This window comes from Thermobia domestica, chromosome 1 (assembly GCF_964235325.1).
Source record: "Thermobia domestica chromosome 1, izTheDome1.hap1.1, whole genome shotgun sequence".
NCBI classification, from domain to species: Eukaryota; Metazoa; Arthropoda; class Insecta; order Zygentoma; family Lepismatidae; genus Thermobia; species Thermobia domestica.
The window spans coordinates 1,648,807-1,663,315 of NC_137454.1; the positions used below are offsets into that span (position 1 = coordinate 1,648,807).

The window sequence follows — 14,509 nt, forward strand, 5'->3', positions numbered from 1 at the left end:
CAGTTGGCTAAGGACAGAAGTCAATGGAAGGCTTTTGTGAATGCGGCATTGAACTTCCGGGTTCCATAGGCCATAGAGTTAGTTTGTTGGTTCTCTTTTTACTTGCTATAAATCCTATTTCGTTATGCAACCAAAAATACTCTGAAGATGGCATGCACAGTATAACTTCCAGGGGATTTCTGTAAATTAAGTTTCAGATTGTAAAAGTACGATCTCGATCTGCTTCAATACTAATCGAATGTTTTCTTTTTAAAGAAAATCGTACTAAAAAGTAAAAAAAAAAAAAAAAAAAAAAAAAAATCTAGAAAGTCGTTTAAAAATACATTTACAGATGATTAAAAAGAAAAGTATGGGGAGCATTCTCACTACAATTTTCATGTACGTATATGTAAGTATACCTTAATTGATGTCAATAATAATAATAATAATAATAATAATAATAATAATAATAATAATAATAATAATAATAATAATAATAATAATAATAATAATAATAATAATAAAACAATGTTATAACTAGCTTAAATGCCATTCTTCGCATGGGTCAAATAAAATATCTATGTAAACAAACTGAACAACGAAAGAAAAAATATCGGTCATTTTCTACTACTTTTAAATATCCCTGCAAACGCCCCCTGAGACCCCCTGGTTCGAATTAATAAAAAACGCCTCCGGCCCCCAGCGGATGGGGATTGCATTTGGAAGTCAACGCCAGGGGAGTATCACCATTCATCTGAGCGACCGTCAAAACTATGACAATTTGACACTATTATCGATCATTTTGGATTATTTTTACATGTCTCGGTATTCCCTCCGGTGACCCGCGGCTAGTTATGCGCACGAGTCGAGTCGAGATTTAAGCCTGTCTCGATTCGTCTCAAGAAAATATTGTCACGACTCGAAAATATATTTCTGTCTAAACTCGACAGTTTCTGTCTCGACTCGACTCGAACTTGAGACCAAACGTCTCGAAATTCGAGTTGAGACATAATATACGAGTTAAAATATACGCACACATCAGCCAGAACATTTGACTACCTACCTAATTGTCAGTATGTCCACCTTTGGCATGGATAGCAACGGCAACGCATCTTGGCATGGACGCAATTAGGTCGCTGGAGAGAGTTGACTCCACATATACACACACAGGTCACCTAATTCGCGTAAATTCCGGGGAGGGGGCGATGTGCTCTGACGTCACGTTCAATCACATCTCAGATGTATTTGATTGGGTTCAGATCCGGCGAGTTGGGGGCCAGCACATCAATTGGAACTCGCCCCTGTGTTCCTCAAACCACTCCATCACACTCCTGGCCTTGTGACATGGTGTATTATATTGTCGAAAAATGCCACTACCGTTGGTAAGCATGGTCGTCATGAAGGGGTGTACGTAGTCTGCAAGCAATGTACGATACACCTCTACCGTCGTGGTGCCTTGCTCGAGCTCCACTAGACACATTGATGCTCACGTGAATGTTTTCAGAGCCTAATTAAGCTGCCGGCAGCTTGCCTCCGTCCCGCAGTACAGGTCTTAAGGAGCTGTTCTCTTGGAACACGACGGATTCGCACCCTCTCATCTCATTCAGAGTATTTATGAAGTTCACTTTATTGCATTAGTTTTATACAAACTAGAAAATCTATTATTATTATTATTATTATTATTATTATTATTATTATTATTATTATTATTATTATTATTATTATTATTATTATTATTATTATTATGTTTCAAGTAGAATCAAATATCACGACATTAATTATTACTATTAATTAACTGAATTGAGCTGAAAATTAAATTTTGATTTCGATAGATTAACTATTAAGTTTATGCGTTCTGTACCTTTCTAAAGTAATAAATGGTGGAATTGGTTTCAAGGCTGTTTCTGAGTGAATATTTTTTTTTTTTCAAAATAATATTAAAAATCATAGAAAGATTTTCGAGACATTGAATCGAGTCGAGAGTTTTACGAGCAGTCTAGACTGGACTCGAGTCTCGACTCGAAAATTCGAGTCGAGAAATACGTTTGTCTTGACTCGTCTTGAATTTTACAAAGTGTGTCTCGACTCGAATTGGAGTCGAGTCGAGATTCGAGACATGTCTCAACTCGTGCGCATTCCTACCCGCGGCCCGCAGCCAAATGGGGTGAATTTTGAAGTTAATGCATTGATTTCGGCGACTGCGAAAACTATGACTTCTACACTAATATAGGTCATTTTCTACTACTTTTACATGTCACGGTAAACGCCCCCTGAGACTCCCCTGGTTCTAATTTTTTTTAAAAAATGCTTTGTCTTGGTTTAGGACCTTGACCAAGGTACCCCTGACCAAAATTTGGTAACTCTCGGTTTACTCGTCTGGTCCCCAGGCTGCACACAGACACACAGATAGACAAACAAACTCTTTATTTTATTTATATTAGACAGATAGAACAGCGATCCTAAAAGCCAACCGCAGCTAACAAGGAAAAAGTTTAGAAGATAATATTACAACAGGTTTGCAGAATTTACCGAGTATATAACAGCGCTCTTTATGCTTTTCTTTCTTGACATGCATAAATAATTAAAAAACAAGTAATTTTCATAAAAACATAATTATTTTTACTTTTTCGTACTGTTTTATTATTTGCTATTTTTAAAATTGAAAATGTATGCTTTTGAAGTAGCCTATGTTTTATTTTACTGTATAACATTGCCCTCAACAACCACTTACGAGATTCTTTTAAGCAACAAGGCTGAGGGAGACAGCGATGATAAAGCATATGATAATAGTGAAATGATGAAAGTGAAAAAAAAAACGGAAGAACCCGAGAAAACTCACGGACATGGTGTTTGTCCACCACATAAGCAACGTGGCTGTAAGTGGGATTATATCAGGGACACCATGCACTTGAGGTGAGCGCTCTACCACTGAACCACCGCTGTTAATGACAAGCAGAATTCAATCAATCCATTAACATATATACTTTTGTATATATCAAATTCCTGTTTTTTTTTTTCTTGCTTCGGAGCTTTTTGATTTTTTTTAATGTTAAAAAAGTAAGGCGAATGGAGGCTGACCACTTCCTGATTATCATCCAAAGACGGAGAGCTCCGTTGGAGCCATCTAGTGACATTTTAGCATAACATTACGCTGCATCCGGAAACATGAAAAATCTTCGGCGATGATAATTCGGTTAAGTTCACGTTCATAGCGGACACATCTGTGAGAACGATTAAAGAGGATGGCGGCTTGATTAGATGCATAAAGCATCTTTAAACGTTTCAAAATACTTCACGCATGATCTGCAGTGACTGCGCGAGATATTTTTGCGATAGAATGATCTACTTTCATAGGCATACTCGTGAAGGTTAGTGTTGTTTGTTTACGAGTACTGTTATTTAGAGTATTTTATACTTTAAAAAAATCGAGACAAGACAGAATAGTTTGTATGATTAAAAAGACTATCAAGAACAGGCAAATACAAATATGTTAATGATGTATTGACCAGTTATGTTTCGATAACGAAAATAAAATGGTAACAAACAAAGACTGGACTTGCACCATGACCTCGAGAGTGAAAAGTAGGGTAGAATTGAAGAAAATAAGACTGGTCGCTGTATATAAACGGTCTCAGGTAAGTAACTGTTAATAACGCTCAATAATAACCAAATAGTATTCTGTTTCTGTAACATTGAAGTATAATAATTGGCTCAAACACTGCATTAATTGTATTACTTCTCTAGCTGAATGTTATATTGATCGGAAATATTAGCAAGTCATATTGATGTGGGTTCTCAATTAATGTGGGCTCTTACTTTCGTTTTGTACCCTACCATAAGTGACATGCGTGTTTTTACATTGACTAATCCATACTACCCTGCTTAATTTTATTTGTAGGGCCTATAACATCACATGAGAAACATGCCATGCACGTAAATAGATCTGTTTGAATTTACTAGTTTTTTTTTTTTTTTTTTTTTGATAAGACAATACGAACCGTATTATTTTCTGGGTATATTGAGAATATCCAGGCGATACAGTGAAAAATTTACGAGGAAAGTTGAAATATTTGTAGTTATGTGTAACATTTTAGTTTTCATGGCGTCTTTCAGTAGAACACGCAGAGAGGTTCAGTTGAACAACATAAAGACAGATTTGGAAACTACGGGCAAAGTTTTACTTCACATATAAATGAATGTGCTACAACTTATTTATATAGCCTAGGAGGCAATGACAGCAGATAGTACCTTCGACTTCGGTGCCCTAACCCTCAGTGCAGGTCACATTCTTGCTATCTCTGGCTCCCGCACTTTCCACTCAAAGCGAATCAGGAGGAACGCAAGGAAAGGACGTCTCCGGAATAAGCTTTAGTGTTGGTTATTATTTAGTTTCTCCCCCAAATCACTTGGTAGTGATTACGGTTCATTATTTAGAATAGAATAGAGTAGAATATTTATTTATTGTCATTAAACAACATTTGTTGCAATAGACATTGTCAGCATATAAATAAATATATGCAAAAAAAAGTTTACACATGTAACTGTGATGAGTATAAAAACAGTGTGGACGTATAAAATAAAAAACAGTGAATAAAATACAAATCAACATGTGCTAGATAGCCGCTAAATAGCATAAATGCTATCTAACCGGGTCAGGCGGGAGGGGGTGCGTCCGTATGGAGCAGGCGCGTAAGCGACGGTGTGTATATGCGTAAACGAGTCGTTTACAACGGCGGACTATAAGTCACAGTACCGGCTCCAGAGCCATCGATGGATTTGGGGGAAATACTGAATGCTATCCGAAGTGTGTATCCAAAAGACGGAAGGGTATCGTAAAGTGGTTATTCGTAAGAAATAGAAAACTACTAGGGTGGTGATCTTAATTTTGTTTCGTTGTTGTTTCTTCTGTGGAAACGCCGCCACTTTAGTCGGTTCCATACGAAAGTTTGCTCCCCGCCCTCCTCGTGCTTTTGGTTTCGTGTTGTAGCCTGATCGGACTGCATCAATTAATGCCATCCCTTTAGTTGTAAAATTGCGTTTCTACCCCTCAAGCAGATTCTCTTACACAAAGTTAATAGGTCGCTAAGTCATGTTAAAAATTAAAAAAAAAAAAAAAAAAAAAAAAAAAAAAAAAAAAAAAAAAAAAAAAGTACAACAGACACTTGATAATAAATACCCGATCTAACGTTTATACCTCACCATAGCTTTATTCTACTGAAGAAGACATGAAAATACACATTTCTACATAAAAAAGTTACTAATAATAATGTATATGAATGTATTTTGGTGAGAATAAAAACAAACTTTACAACGCAAATTGTGTTGGAAGGAAGTTATAGATTTTTTCGGAATCAAATTAAATAATTTTTCTAACAACACAGCTAATCTGAGGGAAGAACATAGACTGAAAGTATTTGAGAACAGGATCCTGAGAAGAATATTCGGACCCAAGAGGAACGAGAATGGGGAATGGCGGAAGCTTCATAACGAGGAACTACATAATTTATACGGTTTACCCAACATTGTTAGGGTCGTCAAGTCTAGGAGGCTTAGGTGGGCAGGTCATGTAGCTAGAATGGAAGAAAATAGAAACGCTTTCAAAGTCTTGACTGGTAGACCCATAGGAAAACGACCATTAGGAAGACCTAGGCGCAGATGGGAGGACAATATTAAGATGGATCTCGCAGAGATAGGAATACAAAGTAGAAACTGGATGCAATTAGCTAAGGATAGAAGTCAGTGGAGAGCTTTTGTGAACGCGGCACTGAACCTCCGGGTTCCATAGGCCATAGAGTTAGTTAGTTAGTTAACAACACAGCTAATAAAAATCATTAAGTTCGACTAATAGCAATGGCAATATTCATTTCAACAATCAAAGAACTAATTTAAACATAAAATATGTGCATACTGCGTGGGAGAGGTAGTGTAATTGCTTTTTTTTTTATCCTAATCTCACATTGAGACTCCGCTAGCGGCATCTAGATTGCTAAAGAACATGTTTTTCTGAGAAATTTCTCAATTTTTTACAGGATTTCTGGAAAATTATGAACTATGAGGTATCTTCTCGCAGAAATTATCTATATGTAAACCATAATAATACTTTAATCATTATACGAAGATGCTTACAAAATTACTATAAAAGGTGTTATGAAAATGAATAACGTAATACAATGCATTTATATCAATTGGAGAGTATTTCTTCTTATGCCGTGAAAGCAGGGTTGGCAAAAACCATGGTTTTTACTGAAAAAAAAAAAACTTTTTTTTTTTTTAAATAATTTGCTCTATGTATTTATATCACATATGGACAGAAATAAGTTTGTTTGGGCTTGGTGTTATTATGCAACAACCGGGTTATGTTGGAAGGGGTCACATAACGCTTAAAGCGGAATCCAACCGCTTCTCGGCTTACATCCGAGGGAAATTGTCCTTCATTTGGACTCGAAACCGGGACTATTTGGCTACAACTGCGATACGTCTGCCGACTCATTTACGAAGGACTCCTGATAAAAAATACGTTGTACTGATCTTTACATACTTGTTAATATAATTGTCAAGAGTCATTTCAGAAGGACAAAAAGATAAGTAGTTGAACAAGTGAAACCATTATACAGATTTACATTTGAACAATTTCAAAATACTGCTGAGTACAGAAGCACTAATATTATCCACGTTAGTTCACTACGACTTTTATTAGTCCAAGTTGAAGAAATACAACGACTTAATTGGCGTATCAGTACGAAAAGTGAATAAAGATACGAATTATTTGAGTCCACTTCGACCCATTTATACATAAATAGATATCAAAGATACTTCTGATTTCAATAAATGCCTCTCGTGTGGTTTGTATGACCCACCCCCCTCAAAGTACGGTATTTCGATGTATTTTATCAATAGTAAACATTATTAGAACGAAACAATATTTAGAATTTTTCTTTGATTGCAACTGCATAATATTAATAATAAACTATAAACAAATCACATAAGAAACATTCACAAACTTATACAAAAAACAAAAGTTGCTTTTATAGTGTAATCCCTTTGCGTAATGAATGGGGAATTTAGGTCTGAATATAATACGAATAATATACGAGAGTGAAACGTGATGACCCACAAATGTGTGTCTATCAAAATTTTACGACAATCCTGTCTGAAAGTACTCAGGGCTGTGTTTGTTTTTCAGTGGGAAGATGATGTATAGTAAATCTCGAACTGCTTAGATAGACAATCACACTGAATTAAAATTGCTCATCTTTTATCCGTGATTTTTTTTTTTTTTTTTTTTTTTTTTTTTGTTAGTTGATTGCAGTAGTTTCTGCTAGTTTTTTCAGTAACTTTTTGAACTGCTACAATAAATCATTTTGAAACAACATTTTTAGATATGTTGATGACTGGTTAATTATCTAGAAAGGCAAAAAAGTTTCATCAGATCTTGTTACGAAGTTTAACTTTATTCACAATGATATAAAATTCACAAAAAATTGTACTTTTGAAGAAAGATATTAAATCCATATTGATATATGTGCGAGATAGGTTAAACTGTATTCAGCGAACATAAAGTTCAGTTAGGTAAACGATATTCCAACGCAGAAATTCAGGAAGAAGCGATTCCGTTCCTAAGGCCGGTGAATACGCAAGTTCAGATTTTCATTACCTCTTGAAGCAAAAGTAGTAATTGCCCATTGATAAAGTTTGAGCGGAGTTTTCGTGTTTTGCATTACATTCCCTCCCTTACTCTGTACTCTTCCTTTCTCAGAAGTCATATTTGCTGTAAACAATGTTGTCCTTACTTCGAAAACTTTCTATATTTACGTGTCGTTATGTACTAACCGTCTCAATAAGTTATCGGTAATATACGATATACAGTTTTGTATATATATATATATATATATTATATATTTAGTACCTCTTGTTCATATATCTGACGCTAAGGCCCCGATAGGATGTTTCCCCGAATTTGTGGATCGTTACACATGCATGAAGTATCATTTGAAGCCCGCATTATAGACTGAAATAGTAGTGACGTCATTTCCTCTCCTTACCATGGTGATCACCATTTTGTTTTCTACACAAACGTGAGTTGAAGTATGAGGTGTTGTGTAGTTTCATGTGCATAAGAACAATGGCTGTGAAATTAGTTAGAATGTTCAAATACTTTGAGGACGAAGTGAAGTTGGTGGAAAAATGTACAACAAGAAACAACTAGTCATGAGTGGTTCTGCACATATTTTTAAACAACTGTTAAAACAGTAATTCTTCGTGCTTGGAATACTGTATGTAATATCAATTACACTGGGTGAAAAATTTAAACTTATAGTGAATAAGGTGGATACACTTTGATAGATATTGTAAATATCAAAATGAAAAAAATAAACAAAAGTACGATATGAAAAAGAACATTTCCGAGGGAATGTAAACTTGCACTTATTTCATTTTAATACTTGTCAATATAGGCCTATAATTTTCTCTCTATGAAACTAAATATTACTTACCTATTTGTTTTTTTCATCTCCTTTTTTCTGCTTCATTCATGGGAAATGTAAAAAATCGCTATCGCTATAATGTTTACAATCAGGTACATAACACATAACCATTTTTGCGTTATTTCTCAGCCTTCGCTCATGTTTGTATAGAAAATAAAATGGCGATCACCATAGCAACGAAAAGGATTTGATGTCACACTATTTCAGTCTATTCTAAAGATCATGACATACAAATCATGAACGATCAGGACCTTATTAGGCACGTTTGTTATAGAGCAAAATGTCACAATATACTGTATTTCGAAAGTAAATGCTATCTTCACAACTATTAACTGTACTTTCAGTGAAACTTGACAGAAATATAATTTGATGTACGTAGTAATGTGTAGGTGCATTTGTTGTAGATATCTCACACTGAGGGCCTGTCAGCGGCACCCAGATTGCTAAAGAACATATTTTTCCGGGAAGTTTCTCGAATTTCTCATTAAAAAAATAATGATGTAAGTTAATTAGGGCAACAATATAAAATTTACTTTTAAAAAACGTAATTTTCAGAAGGTAAATATTATTTCTGTCACCATTTTTAAATTGGAAGGTGCAGGACCAAAACTAAGTTCAAATTCATTTTCAGGAGCTCAAAAACTATAAACAAGCCATAGTTTCATGAAGAAAAAGAAATTAAAATTTGAACTTTTTGACCAGTGTTGTCAGCTTTTACAAAATCTCATACGCTTTTAGTTTTAACACTATACTATTGTCATTGTATTTGACTTAGAAGTATTGGCACTAATATATTTACATAACCATTTTGATGGTAAATTTACAGGATGATGATTTTTACCACAAGTCTTGGGCCTAAGAGGTAACTCTTCCTTAGGTAGATCATGAACAAGAGGTATATATGAAACACGTGCACGGAGAATCTGTGCAATTTTGTCGTCAATAAACCAAGACTGCTTGGTGATTATGTGTGCTTCTTTACTTTCTTAGTTACACCTCAGAAGGATTTTGATTAACTACCACAAAAATCTGAACTTGGTAATTTTGTCGACAGTTTCTGTTGATACAAAGAAGAGGAAAATTTCCCTTACCTAACCTCTAGGAAATGAATATAAAAATAACAAACTGTGTTAAGGGTTTTCTGGCTCCTTTATTGATGCGTGTTCTCTTGCGGTGCTAACTGAAACATAGTGTTAGTTTTTGTCCTTCCGTAAAGGCTCATGTAGGATTTGTAAAAAGAAAAAATTCAATTCAATTCACATTATCCATCTACATTGATTAATGGTTATCGGCACCAGGCACCAAAGCGATACTTCCTTCCGAAGAGTCTTGAATTATAAAATGTTAGAAATGTAGAACGTATGCTAGATAACGAAATCTACTGTATTGATCAGCAATTTGCATGAAAAACTTTGTGCTGACATTTGTTTACAGTTGGTAGCGTAGCGGAAGATGATAGATCGGTAAAGGATTCAGAGAAATCTTGAAACAGTTTGTTGTTTTGATGTTCACTTCGTGGGTGCTAGGTAAGAGATGTTCTTTTCTCTTCTAAATATACATCCTATGCTGTTTGTTTTAAAATACGCGAGCATTTGTTTTGCGTAATTGAGATGGCATCACCATACGGCACATATCTCTAGCAACAGTGGTGAGAGTGATGACTATTTTTGATACTTCCGATACTCGTAAAATGAAGACGTAATCATTCGTTTTCTCCATTTGCGTGGTGTGACACCGTTTGAAATTCATCGCCAGTTGAATGAGACATGTGATGATGGTGTCATTGATGTGTCTAATGTGCGTTCGTGGGTGTGACAGTTCCAAAATGGCAGAACCTATTGCAACAACAAACAAAGACAATCTTGGTCTCGCACAAGCTGGTTGAGTGGATCGCCACATGATCGGACGAGTGCAGAAAGTTGTTTTGGAGGTTTGCCGAGTGAGTATGGAACACATCGCCTCCAAAATTGGCATTTCCGTGGGATCTGTGCGAAAAGTGTTCTCTAGGTTGGTGCCATGAATGCTGACGAACGACCGCAAGGCTGTGCGCATGGCATGTTGCCATCTCTGTCACGCATTGGCAAGGAGTGCTCCCGTATTTTAAAATAAACAGCACTTTTCTATCTGTTACCAGTCCTTAGAAAAAAGAAATGAAGGTGTTATAACTTGAATGCACATTATACTTTTTACAGTGAATTAACGTGAAGGAATTCCTTTGATTACTGTCAACATGTTATTTGAAATGAAATCTTTGAGTTTTACGTCCCACGATTATGCCTGTTAGGCTAAAGGAGACGGTGATGATGAATAATGAATAAAATGGTGGAATGAAGAAAGTGGGAGGAAACGGGAGAACCCCGAGGAAACCCACGCACACGGTGTTTGTCCACCACAAAGTTCACATTGCGGGGGCTGGGATCGAACCCGGGACCCCAAGCACCAGAGGTGAACGCTCTACCACTGAGCCACCGTGGCCCCATATGTTATTTGAGAACTAGTCTTTAAGCTCCTTAGTTAATAGGAATTATTATGCAGAGGACTACGTGATCCGGCATTCCAGTGTGGTGCCCATTTATATATTTTACAAGTTCTGTTCTTTTCCGTATTTCTTCCGCTCCCATACTTGATGAAGGCCTTTAGAGAAAGTACTTACGGAGTACCTTTTTTTCTAATGTTTGTAATTATGTTTATAGTATTTTCTGGTAAGTAATTCACTATATACAATATATGATTACTTAAATTTTTTGATTTGTAATGTATGAAATCGAAAAGTGATACACCAGTGACTCATTTGTGTGTGTGTGAAATATTAAAAAAAGAAAAAATGATCCTTACGTTATTAAAAGCGTATAGCTAATGTATCATGTATATTCTTATAGAGCGTAATGGTCTTCGTTTTTGTATAACGCAAAGGTGAGAACGAAATAAAATGCGTAAATGATTGCAAAGTCTGGTAGGCCAGTACTTTAAATTTATTTCAGGTAGATGTCAATTCTCAATTTTTGTCTTTATTTTCGTGTTGTGTGAAGAAAGCGGAAGACATATTTTTACGTCTAAGAATTTGAGATAAGGTCCGTACTATGATCATATAATGTCTGCGAATTTCTTGTATTTACTGACGGTTCCTCATTACATGAAGCTTATTGGACTGGATTTTTCTCCATCAAGAAAATTCTGTTACGTATCGAAGCTGGGTTTCAGGGAAAACATTTGGTTCGCTCATGGCCATAGAGTAACAACTTCTGCGAAAATTCTGGTATAAAACTATGACATTTCCAAGATTGCAGTCAGTGGTAAAACAGTTTTAGATCAGTAAAGTCTCTGAATTAAACTACAGGAGTAGGTAGTGTTGCTCTTGGTTCATTACAATCGAAAATTTAAGAAATCAATTTTTCTTTCTTAGTCTGAGCTTTGGGCTATACAGAGTCCGCCAGAAAAATTTATACGCTAGCTTTGTCATCCTGTATCAGAATGCTGGTATTGACAATTGTTCTGAAATTTAAGTATGTTGTAGTATGGTTTTTCGCCCAACAGACGTCTGTACTGTCAACACGGTTAGTGAGATAAGAAAAATGGCAGGAGCACGCTTGACGTTCGAGCAGCTTAAGTACGGTTTTGAAGTGTTTTTTCAGATTTGGGAATGCCATCAAAGTGTAGCGTCAGTGGAGAGGGGAGTTTGGTACTGAACCACCAACCCGCTTAACAACCAAACTCATTGTTGACAAGTTTGAGGCGTATGGAACGATTATAGAGGCATGTGCATCGGTTTTCATTGATATTATTGACTGCTGTAACTGCAGCGACCATTTGTCGTTCTGTAAGGTGTTTGTCCGCCAACGACCAACATTTTAAACATCTAATGTAAACATATGCTTACTTGAAGGTTTGTAACAAATATCTGAACAATAATTAAATGTAATTCACAAATATAATATATGTGGCGGACTCTGTATACAATCAGATTACGTAACAGTAAATGCCATCATTCTTCGAGTAAGAGCCAGCTGCTAGGATAACAGCATTACGACTACGATTGGATCTGAGTTGTCTTTAAGGAACCATTTACTGAGACGACACTATTCGAGGTATATTAGGATAGTGAGAGAGAAATTTGCTTACCCAAAACGCATCACACAGTACGTAGACAAACACTCAGACACACACCAACAAATTCAATGAGTCGTTAAGTGATCATTCAAATTAAAGGTTACGTTTCACAATTATTTCTTTTTGTTTATTAGATAATGTATTTTCCGTCCAGAGTCTGGTAAACACGAGTTTTCTCTGTAGTATAACTAAATATACCTCTCGCAAAGCTTAAAATTAGAATATTTGTAATAGCACAGTGTGGAAACTATGTCTGCAATCAAAATCAGTTTTGATTTTAAATAATTTTTAACGTCTTATTGCAGAGTATCTGTCAATGAAGGATGGTTAAGCGACGGCTCAATGATATGGATTGGTTGTAGAAGACGAATCATGTGACATTGGTTGTGTTGAGGATGAAGTTGAAAGTCCTCCTACGTCAGAGGCATTTTAGGTCGATGTTAGTATTGCTCTTCCTCCTGACTCACTACCACCCTCTTCTGGCTGCTAATGACGTCCAGGCCTCTGGAAAGACTACACCATGCGATGATACCACGCCAGTGCAATTAGTCGAAGTGGAGTTCTCGTCGCAAGTGGTAAGAAATGGTAAGTGATAAGCTTTTCTGTTGAACTAGCTGTATCCACCGAAAAAAAAAAAAATAATCTTTTCAATAATTTATCTTCATCCGGGCGACTTTTAATGATAGTCATTAAGTCTTGTTAATTGCCATTGCAAACAAAAACCTGATAGAAAGCTGCAATCATTAGAAGAGACAGTTACGGATGACATAGGTTTTATGATTGTACGACATTATTGTTTAACCTTAAAATTTTTTTGAAGCATTAAAGCAGTATTTGAATAAAAATTGAACTTTCCTGTTTAGCATGAGTTAATATTTATACATCTTTCAAGAATTAATACTTAAAAAACCGGTTTCGAGCGTACTTCAGCTCCTGATGGAATAAAGGGAGAAGTAGGTCCTAAAATTGAAAGAACAACTTACATTAATCTGTTCACGCGAAGGTAATTTTACTGAAACAAATTCCTAGAGAGAGTTCGTAATTCTGTTTCCAGTGTGGAACTGCCATATATTCGAGCTTCAAAGCTGATAGCACGCGTCGTGTGTTTCCAAAACAAATTTAAAATTGTAATCTCGTGTAAGTTAAGTTCTCCTTTCTTTTAAAATAAATAAATAATAATTACTCCGTGCTGAAGTCTTCAGATTACGAGAAATGTTCAATAAGTTATCTACTTCGATATCTTTTTCTCATTGTTGTATAGCTAAGCTTGCACGTGCAGGAAGGGGGGATGTACATGTCTTGCTATGCAATAGAGGCAGTTGCAAGTCAATCGGCATCAAGTGCTGGAGAGGATGGGCGCGTCAAAAGCAAAGTGCGTGATATGGAGCGTTGGCTCTTGACACAGAGGAAGGGAAGATGGCTAAACAAACCCACGAACGGATGGGCGCTGTATGTACAGCATCGTCTGTACAGTCTTGATATCAAAGGTCAGTTTCAGGTAGCTGCCGCGAATTCTTACTCCTGAACGGAAAATATTTCAACAACATTAATGCCAAGAGAATTTAGACAAGCTTTGAGAAAAATGAAAGGAAATGAAATCTTTAAGTTTTACGTCCCACGGTTATGCCGGTTAGGCTAAAGGAGACGGTGATTATGAGAGATGAGTGAAATGGTGGAATGAAGAAAGTGGGAGGAAACGGGAGAACCCCGAGAAAACCCACGAGCACGGTGTTTGTCCACCACAAAGTTCACTTGGCGGGGGCTGGGATCGAACCCGGGACCCCAAGCACCAGAGGTGAACGCTCAACCACTGAGCCACCGCGCCCCCCAAGCTTTGAGAAAACTTCTAGTTGCGAATTATTACGGAAGATGAGACATTGACCTACCGTCATGATCCTAAAACCAAATCGTACCGGAAATACAAAAGGTATTCTACACCC

The 14,509-nt window shown here is 36.3% G+C and overlaps 1 protein-coding gene across 4 annotated transcripts in view; it reads left to right on the plus strand.

The window, feature by feature from the left end:
- Window positions 1–3,114: 3,114 nt before the first annotated feature.
- S1P (membrane-bound transcription factor site-1 protease) overlaps window positions 3,115–14,509 on the plus strand; it is an 86,712-nt gene continuing 75,317 nt past the window's right edge. For 3 of the 4 annotated variants that reach the window (XR_014130964.1, XR_014130965.1, XM_081754394.1), the window contains exons 1-2: window positions 3,115–3,614; window positions 12,875–13,154. Coding sequence is in view for 2 of the 4 variants with exons in the window: in XM_081754394.1 (XP_081610520.1) it covers window positions 12,965–13,154 (190 nt within the window). In the remaining 2 variants the exon portion in view is untranslated. The remainder of the gene's footprint in view (window positions 3,615–12,874; window positions 13,155–14,509) is intronic. The other variant, XM_081754397.1, reaches the window with a different exon arrangement.